The sequence below is a fragment of the Apostichopus japonicus genome, chromosome 6, assembly GCF_037975245.1.
Source record: "Apostichopus japonicus isolate 1M-3 chromosome 6, ASM3797524v1, whole genome shotgun sequence".
Taxonomy (NCBI): Eukaryota; Metazoa; Echinodermata; class Holothuroidea; order Aspidochirotida; family Stichopodidae; genus Apostichopus; species Apostichopus japonicus.
In genome coordinates this window covers 16,352,361-16,371,567 of record NC_092566.1, presented here as the reverse complement: position 1 = coordinate 16,371,567, position 19,207 = coordinate 16,352,361, and the positions used below count along the sequence as shown (strand labels likewise).

The 19,207-nt window shown below is 36.9% G+C and overlaps 1 protein-coding gene across 4 annotated transcripts; it reads right to left on the bottom strand.

Moving 5' to 3' along the window:
- Positions 1-30: 30 nt before the first annotated feature.
- On the bottom strand, positions 31-18,872 carry LOC139969121 (isovaleryl-CoA dehydrogenase, mitochondrial-like). 4 transcript variants are annotated; one of them, XM_071973927.1, is made up of 11 exons: positions 18,326-18,872; positions 15,693-15,782; positions 14,788-14,839; positions 13,669-13,838; positions 13,030-13,123; positions 9,840-9,973; positions 9,079-9,175; positions 7,567-7,660; positions 5,494-5,575; positions 4,075-4,252; positions 31-3,319 (listed from the first exon to the last, which is right to left on the bottom strand). In XM_071973927.1, exons 1-11 carry the CDS (start codon positions 18,485-18,487, stop codon positions 3,177-3,179), a joined length of 1,296 nt encoding a protein of 431 aa, XP_071830028.1. In that variant the 5' UTR covers positions 18,488-18,872; the 3' UTR covers positions 31-3,176. The 4 variants fall into 4 exon arrangements, with proteins under 4 accessions (XP_071830028.1, XP_071830029.1, XP_071830030.1 ...); XM_071973928.1 differs by lacking the exon at positions 7,567-7,660 and adding an exon at positions 7,389-7,482; XM_071973929.1 differs by lacking the exon at positions 18,326-18,872 and adding an exon at positions 18,169-18,195.
- Positions 18,873-19,207: the final 335 nt, after the last annotated feature.

The following is a 19,207-nucleotide window of genomic DNA, read 5'->3' as shown; positions in this document are numbered from 1 at the left end:
TATAAACATACATACACAAAACTGATAATATAGTTATCAAGATACCATTTCCCATTTTTTATTATATAACACATGCGCATGGTGTTTTCAAATGTTGATACTATGTCTTGTTACAACACGATTTAAAACGCTTCGGAAAACTTAAAAGAGCGAGACGTGACTCTATCTTAGATTTCGTCATAACTTCAAAGCCAACTATCAAAGTGTGATGCTATTATAGGTTACCAAAAAGATCATTAATCGATTAATTGAAACTCGTGTTACAGTAAAGATATCATGTTTGGTTTTGTATTTTCAGTTTTGTGTCTACACAGGAATATGACTTTTTCGTCATCTTCCGGCAAACAATAAATTAACGCGTTATTCTGTTTTATTTAGCGGAGAAGCCAAATAGAAATATATCTTTTTTCGTTGTCAAACGTGGGCTTCCGTGCATAAACTAGAATTTGCTTTAATAGCAGAGAACACTTCTAAAGTGTTTATGAATTTTTGTTCATCGAAAGTCATTTTTTCGACGTCCACATGATGAAGAAAATCGAAAATTTCACGTATTATATGAGGTATATTAAACGACAACTTGACCATTTCATTAAATTAAACACTCTTTGATAAAAGACAAAGGATTCGGCTCAATGATTTAGCACTGCCATGGAGTGCGTCCCTAGACATCTGCCCTTCCCCGTTCCTATGCTTATGCTATGACCATCAACGAATTCTAGACTGGATACCCCTTGTTGTTATAAAGAGGGCTCCAAACCCATCGTGGGGGCATAACATCGAACAGTAAATAGGAAGATAAACAGGCTCTGGGGACAGGCGTTATCCCGTTATGCGAAAAATAAAAATTCATAAATAAAAATACCAAACGGCAATTTCGAGAGATACAGTACAAGGGAGAGCAAGCCGTTATATCAATAGTATTACAGTTGATGCGCCAAAAAAATTCGTTCCTGTATAGTTGGCTCTTGTTCCGTCCCTCACTCTTGCGGAATGAGAAATATCTGCGATATAAAACAGCCCCAAAATAATAACAATGACGATCATATTGCTGACAATGACAACAACAAAATGACAAAATAATCGTTATAAATTACTGTAAACAAAAAATTATTTTCTTTCAATAACACTCATGAATCTGTGCGTCATGGTTTGTGAGGTTGCCGTAAAGAGAATTATCAGCTGTCAAAATTGCCTTTTGCAAAGGTTTGTCGTCAAAATGTTTGCATTCTATAAGAAGCAAGCTTTTCCATTTTGTTCATTTATTTCGTTATCATACGGTGATCAAATGAATAGTTATAAGTTGCCTCGTTCAGAAAACACTTAAGGTAACGCTCCATGATTGCATCTTTAATTAGTTCTGGCCTATCACAATCTGACCTTTGGAAGCACAGGTTTTGAAACCACAAGGAAGTAGCTTAGACATTACTTCACCGTTAGGAATATTGGCATCTAAACAAGTTGTTTCATGCGAAACATATATTAAAGATAGCAAAAGGAGTTCGGACTTTACTGACGACAAAACGACGAGATAAGATTGTCAACTTTTAAACTAATCGATTGATAACAGATATGGCATAGATTTTAATGACAAATTACTTAGCTGTAAGATTATTTTGACCTCAAAGTGACATGCCCAGTTAATAAAGGCCTAAGTGCCAATGACGTTGAGCAGAGTAGAATCGTATCATACAAAACAATGTCAGCTACTATTATCGGATGACTGCTGACAGTGTCAAGAAGAAATGTACCTTATGTCATGCTATAGTAAATGGGTTCTGATATGTGCAATGCACGGGCCAGTAAAAAAACATTGGTTGGTTCTATTTCATTTTATTTTTCCAGACTAAAATCTTTAGCGGCTTAATTTGACTTGACCGGCGGGCATCCTGTTGACAAGTCTGTTTGGTCGAAACAGTAATAGGCCTACAGTATACCGTTCTATCTGGAGGTTTAAATTGTCAATGTGATGTCCCTTGTAAGCGTCCGTGGAATGGAGTTCTTCCATTTTGGCATATATCAGGTCTATTGTCGAATTATGATCCTGATTGGTTAGAACTGATTATTTCCCCGGTTAGAATGCAAGTGCTCAGACTATACTGTATGTGACAATCCCTGTGTGCTCAGGCACTTCTCAATGCGTATTAATATAGGTGTCACCCGTCAAGGTAATATAGGCTAACCAGGAAGGGGTGGGGTTGCTGACCACGAAGGAAGTCCCCATACGACTAGTGTAAGATACATCTGTACAGTATAGTGTGAAGACCGAACAAGAACGTACTCATATCAACATATCGTACACTGAATATGCCAATATATAATGCCATCATTCGTTTCTGTTTCCCACATTCTCTTTGAAAACTTATTTTGATCACTTGAGTTAGATGAGTTGTCTCTTCAATTTCACTGTTTTCATTCTGCTTTTACAATACTATATAAAAAGTGAATTTTTAATACTTCATTAGAATTAATTAATCATTATTAAATACTTTAATTACCATAACATCCTCTATATTAAACCCATTTCATGTGGTGGAATATATAAATAATCATAATAATAAATGGATGTTACTTTAGGACACCCCAGGGTGGATTGGCCTACCAGTTTACCAGCTCTCATCTGGACTGGTGCTATGGTTGGTCAAAAGTTCTGAAGGCTCCTCAAAGTTGAGGAGCCAATTTAAATGGCAAAGGTACAAAAATACATCCGAGGTAACTTGTTCTAGGCCCTAGCGCAGCTGCCTCATACCCCATGGACAACTGTGCCAGGAGCAATTTAGCCCGGTCCACCCCTCTAGGACACTCACTGTGGACTATGGGAAAGAGTGGCTAAACGAATGCATTAACGAATACATTAAATAAAGGAATCCCATTGTAGTATATGAAAGGCTTATTGATATCAATTACTGTTTGCCACTGTCTATTCTCTTTGACAGAACAAACTGTGGTGGACTTGGTTAAGAAAAGTTTACAAGTATGATATATATGTATGTATCTATTTGTGCTTTATATAAACTGAATAAATCTCTGCCTTAACTCAGTCATGTCATCTCATGGTTAAAGAACATACATTGAAACCTATAAACTCTGCAAAAAATCTCTTTCCATTTCCATTCATTTACAAAACCCCACATTTTTGGCATATTTAACCCATCTCTCGATGTATACATGACAATTATTTATTTGTTGTACAGATAAGTGGCATTGATTGATCGGCCAATTATCATCTTTCTGATCTCTTGAGTGCCGCCTCCAATCTCGTTAAGCTTGGCATCTCGAAGAAGTCTCCCTGTGACATACTCATTGATATAACCGTTGCCACCTGCATAAAAAACAAATGCAACATTATTATATGCGTTAAATTAATATTATTATGTAGGGTGATTACATTCCTAATGCAGGAGAGGTGTGGGGCAGCAAGTTGGGGGCTTGATGTGTTGCATACATACATACATTGAATTTGAAGATATTTCTATAGTGCTCCCATCCCCCCCCCCCCCCAATAAAAAAGGCTCCAAGCGCTTTACAAGAACACAATACAAGACACGTAAAAAATAAGTTATTAAACGGGATTTTAGGCAATCAACATTTGGAGAATTTCGAATCTCAAGTTCAAACTAATACCTAGTTGACAGTACTCGGCAAGGTTACCAAACTTTTTACCCCATTTTTCCCCTCATGAACTGCAATCTTGCTGTTTGTAAAACCTGTGCAAACATACAAAACACCTGGAAAAGACTTGCTTCAGTCTTCATTTCTGCAGCAACCGTTTTGGTTCTGTTCTGTTTCTTTCTTTTTGTCTTTCATTTTTCACACCTTTTTAAACTTTCTCTATAATCTATCTTTTTTGTTTTCGGAATTGGCATATTCCAATCATTTACTGAGAGGGAAGCTAATTGAAGTAACTCATTAAGGAATACAATGGCTTAAGCTTGTGACTACACCTGTGTGACTATTTCTTATAATAAGTTGGCTAATATGAATGTATGTATTATAAGTACATTCTCTTTTCACAAGTGGTTAGAGAATTAGGACTTCTTAATAATAAACAGGAAGTAATTAAAACCTAATTATTACCTAAACACTGAATGGCATCTAGGGCAGTTTTTGTGGCACAGTCCGAGGCATAATACACAGCAGCTGCACAATCCTTACTGTTTATGTGACCATTGTCCACTGCCCTGCAAATGCTGTAAACATACGATCGCGTTGAGTTGAGTCGGACGTACATTTCGGCCATCTTTCCTTGCATAAACTAGGAGAGAAAGATTTGTATTGATTACAAATGTCTTACTTTTTAAAGCTTGTCCAACTGTCTGCGATAAACTGACAGCTCGTCTGCGAAATCTTTTCTTTTCCAAAATTGTAAAATATTTTATATACATCAAACTTTTGTCATTGAGTTAGTTTGGTTAAAAGATAAATCTGTTAGATGTTTTAATATAAAAAATATGATGGAGGGCCAACTAACTTTGTTATGCAGATAAACCTCACAATAATTATATATTTCATAAGCAAGGAAAGCTGTTTATCCAGTATCGGATTCGCAAAATGCTATGGAAAATGGCTATACAAGTAGACAGATATTTGACAGCTTTTGTCCACAGAATCCCATAGTACTTGATAACAGACAAAATTGAAAAGAGCTACAGAAATTTGAACGCTATATTATTCCCTGACAAAAGACAAACTATCAAATTTCTTTCCACTTAGCTTTACATCATTCATGAAAACTGAGTTACAAACTGTACTGCGCCGCAGCATTACTGATCAGTTAAAATGTCCAGACATGCTAATACGCAGCATCAGCATAATGATAGGTCATTCTAGTTTTATGTAAACGATGATCAGACAACAAACCAGTAAGGCCTGGTTGTCTGAGGGACAACAAGAAAAATATTCTTAAAAAATTGGCCTCTGCATCATCAGTAGGGAAAGAAACCTTCAATCTGGGAATATTTCAAACTCCAATAGTATTTATTAGCAAAAACTAGTTTTAGACTTCAATATGGACCACATGTGCATCAAAAAGCAACATTTGACTTCTAAACTTTGATCTTTGCCCCCCCCCCCCCAACATTGGAATTACATTGAACGACCTCGTAGCCATAAGCCCTCATTTTAAAATGTTTGTCCCACCAACACTGTATCCTTAAAAGTTTATTCCCCTACCTACACCTAAATATTTTGTGAACCTTGAAAACCCCAAACATGACATGACATATCTTTGCACCAGTTTGATTTATTCTCTTCATATGCAAAAATTTTGTATGCAAAAGTCATAAGACTTTCTTCCTAAACTTCACAAATTCAAGACCTACAAGAGAGGTTGTTCCTTTTCCGCACTTTTTCCACACTTTTCCCATTTTCCAGACCATGTGCGAACCATGTATATATCAGAGGTCATGTTTGTAACATATTATGTAGGACATGAATTTATTCTGTACATGTTACCACTTACCACGAACCTGACAATGGTCTCAACTCTCTACTTACTTGAAATTCTCCGATAGGTTTTCCAAAAGCTTTGCGTTCATGCAAGTATGGAAATGCCACATCACAGGCTGCCTGCATCAGTCTGTTAGGAATGAAGAGAAATAAAAATCAGTTTGAGAAAATGAAACTTTCTTGAATTTTCTTTGAAGAGAAATCTGGCAGTTATGTATCACTATTAAACATATATTCATTACTGTGTAATTGTTTAGGAAAGTATTACTGATCAGAAACTATCACTTTCATATTATACAGCCGAATAAATGTTACAGAGCAGGTAACTTTTTCAATCATTTCAATCTTCAGAGAATACATGCGCCAATTAAAATATAGATTATTAAGAAAGCTCCTCCCAAGATTCAAATCATACAGTTCAATTAGAAACCATAAAGATTTATATTAAGGGCAAATAGTGTTGAAGTTCAGCCTGGGATATATCCTATTGCTGGCATGAAGCTAAAAAAATACATTTGATTGAATTTTTTTATTCAGTGAATGAAATTAATATCTAAAGAAAGCAATGAGTACATAATGTAGACCAGCACATGGAACTTTGGAATGAATCAAGCAATGTAGATGACTCGTGTAACTTTTACTTTTAGACTCTTCACTTTAATTCACAGACTATAATGGACAGTGATTTATGTGTGATCATTAGACGTGAAATGTTTTGCTTCTGCATTATTATAAAATACCCTCATTCAATCGTATTCAGCATGATAGTATTACCAAGATTTGGTTGAATGGTGCCAACTATAGGGGTAATGAGGAAATTACATGTAGGGATTCCTGGTTGTTTGAAGGTTTTTTGAGGTCAGTAGATGCATTCTTGAAATTCACTAAGAATGCTCAACTTCTCTCTCAGTTGTCGATCAATATACCCCAAATTGAAGATAGAGGACATTTTGATACATAGAAGTTGTTCTGAACTTAGATATTAACAGTCAAAAGTTTTGGATGGGTCATTTTGGGTCATTTTATGAAGTTTTTTTGTTTTCTCGCAATGTTGAATAACTCTTGAACTGTATCGAAAATGTAAAACCAAAGTTTGTTTCAATCTCTCCATGCAATTCCCAAAAAGTCACAATAGTGTCACTTGCATATAACATATTCATACAGACAAATAGGACCTACGATACTAGAATTAATAAAATCACTTTTATGATTTATTTGTTAAAGATGCTCACTTGTTTACTTCTTGAAATTTACTCTTTCATAGACAAGACATAGTCTCTCGTCCAATACTATGCAGGGTTTCCCCTGGTATTCATTTTGTGAGGTGGCCGCCTATGTGTTTTTTGTGACTGCCTTACAAGAATATGACCAACATTGCTGCCTCACTATTTCAGAGAAGGAATCTAATATGCAATAATTGCAATCCAATATTTTTAAGCCATGCCATCATCTGACATTGAAAACTTAGCTGTGAACACTAAATCATAGCAACAAGTAAGGTCTTCAACATATTTAACATAGCATTATAATCTAATTTACGATGATTGACATAAGGATGTTTAAGAAAATTCTCTGGGCGACCATGCCACCCTGCCTCCCCCTCCCCCCACCACCTGGTACACTCTTGCCCTCCGACCACCAGTGCCACAAACCTGTTACTGCCCCTCACACGAGAAATCAACCAGTATACAAATAATCCCATTCCTAATTAAATTAAGAAATGCGTGTCAAAAACTTCATTGATCAATGAATTTTCGCTACGCTCTAGTAGTGAGAAGTTCAAGGGAATCTCTGTTTCTGAGAAGTATAGACCAAGCGTGTTAGCATCAAGGCAATACCAGTCATACACGTTCAGGAGCAGAGGATGATGGTTAACATAGAAATGTGCAGAGAGCCCTTAGATTTCCAAGAGTGGTGGAGCTGATTACCTAGTTTCCACTTACCCTAGACCAAATGCAGCAACAAGTAGTCTTTCAACATCCAATCCTGTAAACAGTACATATACGCCTTTGTTCAAAGGGCCTAATACATTTGAAGCTGCAATAAACAGAGATGGAATGCAAGAGCAATAAGCAAAGCAAAACTTTATTTCTTTTTCTTTTTCTTGTTTGTAGCACTTACCCGATCCCTCCAGCGCAGACCAATAGTCTCTCTAAGTCTAAGCCACTCATAAGTACATATACACCCATATCTTGGCCTCCTAGAACATTTGCAGCTGCGGGAGAAATGAGGTACCGGCCGGTAAATAGTCTAACAGTTTCACAACGGACACGAAGACGGCGATTCACATGAAAGATATTGCGAATGTCTTTGAGCAGATGCATGTGTACAATGGAATGTAACCATTCTTTCCACAATATCTACAATATATAAGGTCACATTACAGTAACAGTCATGACCCAAGGGGGATTCCCAATCACTTGAGGTTGTACTTCCTTCGTAATAAAATATTAGAGGTACCAGGCATTCATATTTCCCTGATATCTCCTTTTCTTTCTTTTTCTCTTCTTCTCCTCCTTCATTCCTTTGTAAACCTCCAGCTGGATTTACAAATTTTGCCAAAATGTTCAGTTTTTGAGGTAGTTGTATTAAAAAAATTCTTGACAATGCTTTGGTCATCTAGCTAAAACTACAAATTGTTGCACAGAAAAGTGGTATATATATATATCTATATCAGGGTTATAGTTAGGATTTTGCAGGTGGCGGTTGAATTATTTGAAGTGGCGGTTGCCTGCGAATTCTGCGTCCTGGGTGAGGGGTATAAGGGAAAATTTTTGGCTAATGCACAGTGCTCAGATGCAAAATGGTGACATAGTTTGTACAAACAGAAGACGTCAGAAGAACAATACGAGTAATACGACGATTGTTCACGTAAGTGGTATTCCAGATAGCGCTAAGGTACTGAGTAGAGTTATTCAGTAATTCAGTTTGCTCATAGTAGCAGTGGTCATAGTTGAAGTAGAACAGCACAGTGACCTTCAATTTTGTTATTTATATTAGTTTTCCAAAGATGAAATAAGTTTTGAGTGAGAGTGTGATTTGTGTTACAGTCATTTCGTGACACTATTTACTGAATTTTGTCGATCAGAAGCGCGAGTGCCGGTCGGTATTAGAACTTCTTAATTTGAGTACTAGTTGGCAAACGTTACTGCTGGCCAAGTCCGACCGGCGCTGACCGGCGTAGCTACAACACTGATCTATATATATATATATATATATATATATATATATATATATATATATATATATATATTATCAATACAACAGTTCCAGTAAACAGCTGTTCTTATCTTACATCGAGAATTCTAACTTCAAATGAGGTACCATTTCCATGAAGATAATCTTCGAATTCAATTTTCCCACAAGGGGGGAAAGAGGAACACTCAGTGGGGATACACTCCACCCCCTAGCCGGCAGCAACTTGTTACCACCAGGGTGTATATGTCTCACCAACTTGCCCAACTATTAAAGACCCATATCATTCACATCCAAATGATACCGCCTTTCTTCCTGCTTACAGACACCTGATCCTGCCTTTGCTTATCTGCAATTTATATGGTATGTTAAAGAAATCACATAGTCCACTCAACTAAATATAAAGTGAGGCAATTCTCAGTGTGGACAAGTACTTACCAGGAACTTTACAATCTTCAAAGATAAGGTCACTTGTGTTTGATCCACGCATTCCAAGTTTATCTAGCTTTTTACCTCTGCTGAATCCTTCCATTCCCTGTTGAGAGATTTAAAAAAAAACAATGCAAATGGATTTTACATGGTAACTTTGCGAGCTTCAAAGATTACACAGAACTTCAAACATCTAACCAGATGGAGCAATTTTTTTATTTCTACAACAGAAAATATCAGTCCACTGAAAAAAGGTAATAGATGATCACAGTTAATATTAGGTGAGAGAAAACAGTCTACACAATTACCCATAATGCAAGCATAAAACCCACAATGCACTGGTAGTGATGTCATGATGCCAAATGAACAGCTGGCTGTTGTCTTCAGCTTGTAAGAACCACAACCGTGTGCATTGTTGTTGCATGTAGACAATTCTTGGTCTGAATTGTCGCAGAGAAAAATGCTTACAGATTTTGGAATGGGAAAACTTTTCACAAAAAGCTGCTTTTCAGACCAATTATTTATATTAATTTATTCATTTTACAACAACAACAACCGTGACAATTTGAAGACCACCACATCAAATAAGGTTTTTTTGGGGGGGTGAGGGGGGACACATGATATGACCAATTTCACAGCAAACATTGCGACATATAATTACATGTTGAATGAATGCATGAAGAGGAAAATGAAATATGGTCAAATATATGCAACCAGAATTTGTTGGAAAATTGCATCCTCTCTGTACAAGAAAAATATATGAAACATACCTCCTCAATTAAAAATGTTGTAATGGCATGCTTTGCTTCTGCATTAGGGTTGGTTTTAGCATACACTACAAGGACATCTGCATCTGGCCCATTGGTTATCCATGACTTGGTTCCATTTAAAATGAAGTAATCTCCTGAAATGGTCATCAAACAAGATCATCATAAAAATTACAGCAAATGTTTTTAACAATAAGTAAAAAACCACTGTAAGAAGTGATGCAAATAATAGACAATTTACACTACCTCTCTCCACCATCCAACATCCTCCCTCTCAAAATATCACCGAGAGAAATTACTAGTATTAGCAAATTTGGTTTCATAACTATAGTTCCACTATATATCCATGTTCTGTTTCCTCCAGTTTCATTCCAGATGTAATGTATGAAACAGTCAATTCTTGTTAATACCTGATAGATGATAGATAGATGAAGAATTCATCTTGAAATATTTTTGTAGTACTGCAGGTATTTCAGTAGGTTTTAAATGTCTAGGTTAACATGCTATGAATGTGTTACAGACCAATACTAGGCGTTGAAGCCATTTGTACAGTATTTGTGGTTCGTAATGTAAAGCGCTTTCGTAAGTTCTTTAATACTGGATGTGACGCTCACACCTAAAGTTGTGGTCATGCATGTAGTATACCGAGCTGCTCTAAACTGAAATCAATATTTTTCTCTGTTAACAGAATTCTTTCAAATAGTTTGTTACCACTGCATTAGATTCTGTAATGTATCCTACGAGATGAAGGAAAAGTTTGTGTAAAATCCCTCTTTTAAAGTAACATGTCAAGTGAGATGAAGGGTCTTTAGAGTCATTCACCTTATCATTGCTGACTTTGAAGCCAATTATCTGCACTTTCATTAGGAAATATACATAAGAAATGCTTGTTTGTGTAGGATATATGTGTAGGATATATTAGAGAGCGTGGTGGACAATAGGCTAAGGGGTCCGACTCGTGATCCAAGGAGGTAACTTGTCATTGCGCGCAGTATATAACTGCAGCCGCCTGGAGGGAATGTCTCTGGGACAGGTTATCATTGACCAGGGGTAACATATCATCTGCAAAGAGATACTTACAATGAAGCTTAAATGGATTGTCTGGTGGCCCAAAGAAGTTACCTTAAAAAAATAGTAAATAATTTTCCAAACATGTTGTCAAAGTATGAGAACGCTAATGTTGCGTTTGACAGAGAAACGATTTTTTAATCGTTATGGATAGACATTTCAAATATGATTTGAACAGTACAATACGTGACGTCAGCTCTGCCATAGCAGATTGCGTCATAACCCACCCTCCGCACAGTACCTATACGGTAATCACAACAAAAACAGCGTTTGCATACAGATAAATTTCTTCCTTAATTTCCGGTGAAATTTCTTAAAAATTAGATATGTTTTCAAAACCTCCTTAAGCCGCCATGTACTTGAGCGGTGGTTCCGTGGTCTTTGTGTAACACAAGGTAAATTTTAACAGCAGACTCTGAGTTGTTCAGGCTATACATCGCGCTATCCAACTCCAACGCGAAAAATATTCTCATGTAGGCTATACTCAAACGTTGACAATCGGACAGTTCTGCGAAGCCTAAGCTTCTCAGTGCTATATTCTGCTCTGACAACGATTCGATCAATTTCTTCAATAATTTCCGGTGAAATTTCTTATAAATTAGATATAATTTAAAAAACTCCTAAAGCCGCAATATATGTAGTAGATCGGTGGTTTCGTGGTCTTTGTGTAACACAAGATAAGTTTTAACAGCAGGCTCTTCGTTGTTTATACATCGCGGTATCCAGCTCCAGCGCGAAGAATGTTCGCATGTATAGGCTACTCTAACGTTTACAATTGGACAGTTCTGCGATGACATCGATCCCGCCAAGTTTCATCTTTCGGTTTAACGAATACTTTATAAGTTTCCTTTTACTGTTAATTTGATCCGTGAAATTTATTTCAGCGATTTCGACGAACAGTTAATGAACTGTGGTTTGAGTGTGAGTGTACTATGTGTAACGCTTTACAAGTACACCAACTGAGCATCGTAGTATATACGTTCGCGAGTATATGAGGCAATTCAATGTGCTTACACGTGAGTTAATTTGCTGGGGAATTGGGAGTGCTAACTTCAAGTCGCCTGTTTTGCCTATCTGCAAGCACTACGTCAATCACCATATTGAAGCGTTCGAACAAACGGTACTTTTGGTGAGAAACTGGTGAATTTGAAAACCAGATTTCTACAAGAAGAAAACGTCGAATGGGGACAATTTTTAGATGGTTAGAAAGAGAAAAATAATAACTACAAGGACAATGTATCAAAATCTTCCACCAGACAATTCCTTTAACAGTGATAATAAGGTGGTATTTGAGATCAGAGTTTTCCTGTGATAATGCAAAAGGAATAAAGCAGAAATGGATCCTTAAATCTCGCCTGGTCTTCTGAATACCAACCAAAGAGGCAACCATATAAACACAGGAAGAAATTGAGATTCTTAATATGGACCCCATCACAGCATGGAAGTACTGTCACATTTATGCCACACAATGGCTTTATGTGCAACGCATTAGGATAAAAAATATAGAACGCCACTTTGATATTAAAGGTCTGCTGTATAGACCCCAACCTCAGTACGCTATCATGGAAAAGTTTCTTGAGATTACGTAATCGACCTGACTTGGTCGTAAAATGACCTCTTTTTACCAATTAGTCTGCAACACCTGCCACATATTTTGTCTTGTATGAAGGTCTTTGGGTGAAAGCTGTATGATTAACTACACTGTAGACATGAAAATATTTCCAAACAGTGTTTACAAAAAGAGCCTAATGGTGTTAAGAAGCCATGCAGGCTAACTGTAGGGCATGAGGTCGATTTATGACCGTGGCAGGTCGATTATGTAATCACAAAACTTTCCTTAATTATTGCGTGCTATGATTGGAGCCAATAAAGCAGATCTTTAAAGTGGTCACATGTCATACAATATGACAAATGAGAAATAAATTGATTCTTTGATTGAATTTGAGTTTATCCAGTTAATACTGTGCAAAGTACTTAAATAATATTCTTTCTTTTGTGATGATTTTGAAGCTTATTTTTCATAATTGGCTGTCTAATATAAACTACATGGCTTTCAGAAATTTATAGAATACTGAGGATAAAGATAGATGGTAATGAAACAGTTTTTTTTAAATTGACACTGTACCTTTCTTTTCTGCTTTGCACCTCATAGAAACTACATCTGATCCACTGCTGCTTTCACTCATGGCTAAAGCACCAAGATGCTCCCCTGATATTAACTGAAAAGAAAGATTAAATAAGATTAGTCCTTCCATGCCATAAGACACGTTTTAAGAACACATTTCAATGTATTTACGTTAAACTGGTTTTGCCACTGCTTAACATTTGCCAACAGTCACAAAGAAATGACTAAAAGCCATTGTTGGCAATTTTTCAGTAATTGTCAGAAACGTAAGACAAAGAACAGCTCTTAATTTCCTTCTTTGGTCAAGATATTAGTGCCGAGACTGAAGAAAAGGAGAGATTTTTGCATCAGTGCAATGTCTAATGCAAGTGCATAAAGGATGCATTTCATTTACTTGACTACAGTATTAAAGATTTCACTTCAGATTAATACAGGGAAGAAGTAAAAAACTTTACAAGTCGCATAAGAATACTTCGTTACTACTGCGATCCTAATATGAAACGTGTTTGGTCTGAAACAAGCTCTAACAAAATGGAATCAATCCATAACTGGCTAGTTAACGTGCAAATACTTGCTAGTTTACATCCGTTGTTGATGTACTTTATACAGATTAGTGCTTGGTGTTTCGACAAGATGTACCTTGGGCATGAGGCGGGCCTTCTGTTCATCGTTGCCGTTGCGACTGATCTGGTTAAGACACAGATTGGAGTGAGCACCATACACCATGCCGACTGATGCTGATGCTCTGACTAATTCTTCACATATGATGACATGTTCTAAGTAACCCGCTCCGACGCCACCCTCGCTCTCTGTAAAAGACAAAGTACAAGAACGTAGGTTACTGTTACCTAAGAAGGAATTGTGTGTATAGTTTATCAAGTTTCAAGTTTATTTTCCACTTTCCATATATTTAAACAGTAACAGAGTCAATGAGTAATTTACTCACATTATGATGAAATAACAGTAAACACAGTACAAAATATGCTATAATGGAAGTGGAGGAACCAGAAGTAAGTAGAAACTTTTCGAGTCTGGACCCTTAACAAACAAAATTTCAAAAAAAAACACTAAAGTACAGAGAAAGTAAAGAGATAAGGAAAAACAGAGAAAAAAAAATATAAAGAGGAAGCGAAGAAAGGTAAAAGCAAATCCATACAAAGAGACAATGTAACAACTCAGCATGGGTGGTTTGTACTATTATTTAAAAGGTAATGCTTGAGTTTTCTTTTAAATAAGTTAAGAGTATTTGAGTTTTTGATATCTTGATCAAGTGAGTTCCAGAAATGTACACCAGTACTTCCTACTTGGGTTTGACTGCAGAGAGCATGGCAAGCTTGTTTTCTACTGTACATTCAAATTAGTATCACTATTAAATGAGTGCTGAAGGATTACAGCTTTCACATCTGGTGGCTTCAAATTCAACATTTTAACTCAAATTTGATATCTTTTACAATTTAGAAAGTCTTTTCAGATGGGGCCATTTTAAGATAGGGCCATGGATCAAACCCCTTTAACCTTTGGATTGTTAAGCCTCATTGCTTTAAATGCCACCACCTTTATCCCCTCGGCAACAGCACTGGTTTAATAGTTAAGGGCCTAATATGGTTGGTCCACTATGGTTGGTCCACTATGGTTGGTACACTAGCGATGTTTAATTTTTTGTTTTCGTTGAGAACAGTATAGTAGGGTAATGTTAAACGTGATATGGTTAAAACTATGTTGTGTTTATGTGTCAATCTGGCAGTGATGAAACTCTACCTGGAATTGTGATTCCATGGAAACCAAGTTCACCCATCTTAAGCATTAACCTCTGCAAAGGAATAGAAAAAAATTCATCTGTTAACAAATTTATTAGAACTACAGAGAAATCTTCTAGTCTTTGTGTGAAATCTAGATCATGAAGAAAGGTATATACAATTATTGCTGAATTTGAGACAATATTGCAATATATGGTTTATGATATTTTGTAATTGAAGAGAAACTATTCCACACTGCTAGTTGAAGACCTTATCTCAATATCTTGCCCCTAAAGTAGCTTGAGCTGGTTGATTGAATGTAACTTATTTTGAATGGCTAAACATTCAAGTACTCCAGAAAGGTGGATCACAGTAAAGGGTCTGTGATGTCATGTGGGCAAAGGCTATTCAAAAGCTTTAATTAGGCTATGATCAACTTCTGAGTAATCTTTGAAACTTTGATACATTTTTAATATTTGCTTCTAAAGCTGTCAAAGTCCTCTGTACTTCGAAATTCATCAAAATGTATCTTTTTTTGTGAAAAACATTCTTTTCTTCTGTGTATAAATGATCAACAAATTTAAAAAGTAAAACACTGACATTTCTGCTTAAATCTTCCCTGTTGACATCATCTGTTCTACTGCTGCCAGATGCAGTTACAAAGTACCACAAAATCTTTAATTAAAATCAATCATACCTTTGCAATACTAGGAGGATGTGATTTTTGCCTAAAGATGGACAGAAAATTTTCAGCAATTTTGGTAAGCAATCAACTTTAGCCACCAGAATATCCTTTTTAATAGCTCATACATCATGTACAGTATTATATTCAATGAAACATTAGTTACTGATTACTTTTAAAGCAAAGAAGTAATCTCAATACATAATCCATATTTCTAAGGTTATTTACAGATTGTATTTACTTGCCTTTCTGTCATGCCATTCATTTGTTGAATCTATCTCTGCTGCCTTGGGAGCGATCTCATCTTGTGCAAAACGGAAGACGGATTCCCGTAGCTGAAAAATGTGGTTGTTAATTAATCATTTTAGCTAAAGAAATACCTTCATCTACAGTATACTGACGCCTATAGAATTTTAGTCTGAGGTACAGTAGGCCGACGGTATTTATAGGTAGAGACTCTGGGTAATATCTACCCTAGGCTGGTACTACGATGAAAGCAATGGGAGAAAAAGTAAACATGGGTTATCTTCCTAGGACTGTTTGATGAAGTGTTTAAGTACTGTGCTTACAGTAGCCCAGATTGCTTCTTTTTTCTTGTGAGCAGTTTTGACATATTTGTCTAATTAAGCATTCTTAAACACAACTCAGGAAACCATTGGATCTATCCTGAGAATGTTCAAGATTACAAGTGAATATTCTAAGGGGATCAATATTGCCAACAATACCCTAAGAAAGTTGAATAAAATTAAATGGCCACTCATGCTAGAATTTCAACTTGCATCTGACAGGACGCACCACCATAAGGGCATGTTATTATCTGAGGCAGTTATTTGTTTAATAAAATATGGCTTAGCAAGGAATAAATGAGAATGTCTGGATCTTGATGGAATCACTATTGAAAACTTCTAGTAACTTTTGATCTTGCTCCCAGTATACCAATAAATTCACTGGAACAGTAGCTGAAAATAAATGCTGTCCATATGTAACATTTTTTTCTCCAAATGTGCCAATAAGCCAATAACAACTTAGCATAGCATAGCATGGTGGGTTTATGTATGATGCAAGTTAAACAATTTGGCAAATGTTATTCATTGTCTTATAAATACCTCTTACTATCTAGCTCCTGCAATAGTGAACAATAGGAATGCATATGATGTCCCTTTGGGTGACATCAAATTTTACGTAGCCGACCAAGTACTAGACCTACACTATAGTCTTCAAAATAGAATGGCCTACACTACAGTATAATAAGTAAGAAAGGTCAGAAAGACTCCTTTAAGTTTAAAAATGATCCTTTCTTACATTGGACACAAACAACAGTAGACCCAAATTGTAGCTTGTGTAATACACTGTACAAATCAGTAAATGGACTAGCCGAGAACCGTATAACTAGTTACTGTAGTTAATTCGTGGCTACTAGTACTACATAGGGCCTGGGCCTAGCCTTAGATTAATAAACTGTAGTGTAGGCTGTAGCATTGCATCTTTACAAATTACATCATCATGAAACACATTGAATGAGTTTGGTTGCAATGTTAAAACCAAGAAATGTTAAGATGTTTAGATAATACAGAAGGTGCCTCACTTCACCCCTAATAGTTAGGGTGGGGCTTATTCGCAGGGCAGCCCTGCGAATAGCCAGACACATACACCTTATTCACAGGGCAGCCCTGCGAATAGCCGGACACAAGTATCTTATTCACAGGGCAGCCCTGCAAATAGCCAGACACATACACCTTATTCGCAGGGCAGCCCTGTGAATAGCCAGACACAAGCATCTTATTTGCAGGGCTGCCCTGCAAATAGCCAGACACAAACACCTTATTCACAGCGCAGCCTTAGACTGGGTTAACGGGCTCAGTAATTTTTGGGGCTATTCGAGTTTCTTTTGGGGCTATTCGAGTTTGCTTTTGGGCACCAGCTACCTTTTTGAGAGTCTTAATTGGGAGCCTCTATATTTTGAGGAATTTATTGGCCTTTGGGATTCCTATCTTAATGCTGTTAGGATTGGTTTTGGGAGCCTAGGGCCGATTGAACCAGTCTAGCATTAGTACCGCCAACATAAAAATGTCATCCCTCGATCATTTTCACCTTTGTTTTTGCAGAGTGACTGCTCATTTGCATGTATAGGTGTGGGAGGGGGGGTGTCACACCTTTGACCATATTGGCTTTCAGGCAATATCGGCTTTTGGGGAATCCCAAGATAAGCTCCCTTAAAATAAGCTTTTAAACTTGAACTGCTGGGGCTCCAAAAATTAGCTTATGAAGTGGCTAAGACTATTTGGGCCCAAAAGGTTGGGTTTTTCAAGGCCCCTAAAATGACTGGTATCAATAGCAAAACCTAATAATAAACCTATTTTCAAAATCGTCACAGCCCTGCGAATAAGGCGTCTGTGTACATTATTCGCCGGGCTGCCCTGCGAATAATCACTTCGAATGCCCTAAAGTTTCCGTATATACTGTGTACAGTACATACAATTAACAGGTATTATTCTTCTCCTTCTATTTCGCGAAACCGGTATCATCTTAACTCTCTATTGTACAAGTCAAATTGGGCCTATTAGTATTGGCGGTGGCTATTCTTACGACTAGTCGTAACAATTATTTATAAACTATTCTTACAACAAAGGCGAATTCAAGCACAGTAAAGTAAATAAAGCAACTGCGCATGTAGTAGGGGTAACCCTAACTTTAACCCTAAACCCCAATCCTAACACTAACCCTAACCGAAATTTATTGTTACTCCTGGTCGTAAAAATATTACTCGTCATGAAAATAGCAACTGCGCATGCGTATTCGGAAATTATTCTTACGAACAGTCGTAAGAATAGCCACTTTGATTAGTATTAGGAATTTTGTTTTGTTTTTAAGGCCAAACCTGTTGTTGTTCTTCAGTAAGCCCTGAAACGACATCATCGACCTCAAAGAAGTTTCCAGCATGCCTCTTCTGCAAGTTAAGAGTACTTGGCACAGCTAAACGACTGCATACGCGCCGAAGTACCTGCGTTGAAAGCAGTGACAAAGGTTTGGCCACTGCCATGATGAAGTAAGTGGTCCAGTTCAGCAAAATGTACAACTAAAATGTCAGCTGGCAAGTGGTTTACATATAAAACAACCACACAGTTAGGCAGGTGTCATGATCGGTAACGTATCGGGCTAGGTCCTATGTAGCAAACGAAGGACATAAAATCCACAACGGTTATTTTGCCACTTATCTGGATTACTAAATAGAACTACCGCAAACAAACGATACCTGGATCATATATCACAAAGATTAACAACCGGTCGAAGGTCGGCCGTCTCTTACTTATTCAAGCCGAAATTCGCTGTCCGTCATTGTTGACACTAATAATATTCGCCAACATATGCGACAAAGTATTTGCATAGCACAGGAATCCCCGGGCAATAGAGATGTGGTGTAATAAACTCGTGACCACAGTATATACTGTCCATAGGCCTATGTCTATATACGAAATAAATATAGTGAGTAACGTACACTTGTGCTTGATAAACAAAGTTTTGCTAATATATCGTTAGAATTATTCATATTAATTAGTTTGTTAACGAAAGCCCTGTTTGCGTCCCTATGTGTATCACAACATCGACCACCTTATATAGCACCAGGCGCGTAGCCAAGGGGGGGGGGCGAAGGGGGAGCCACCCCCTCCCCCCTTGAACATAATTTTTTAATTTTTTTTAATGTTTTTATGATATCGCTAGTATTTTCAAAAGAGAAAGTGCTAAGATGCAACTTACAAGG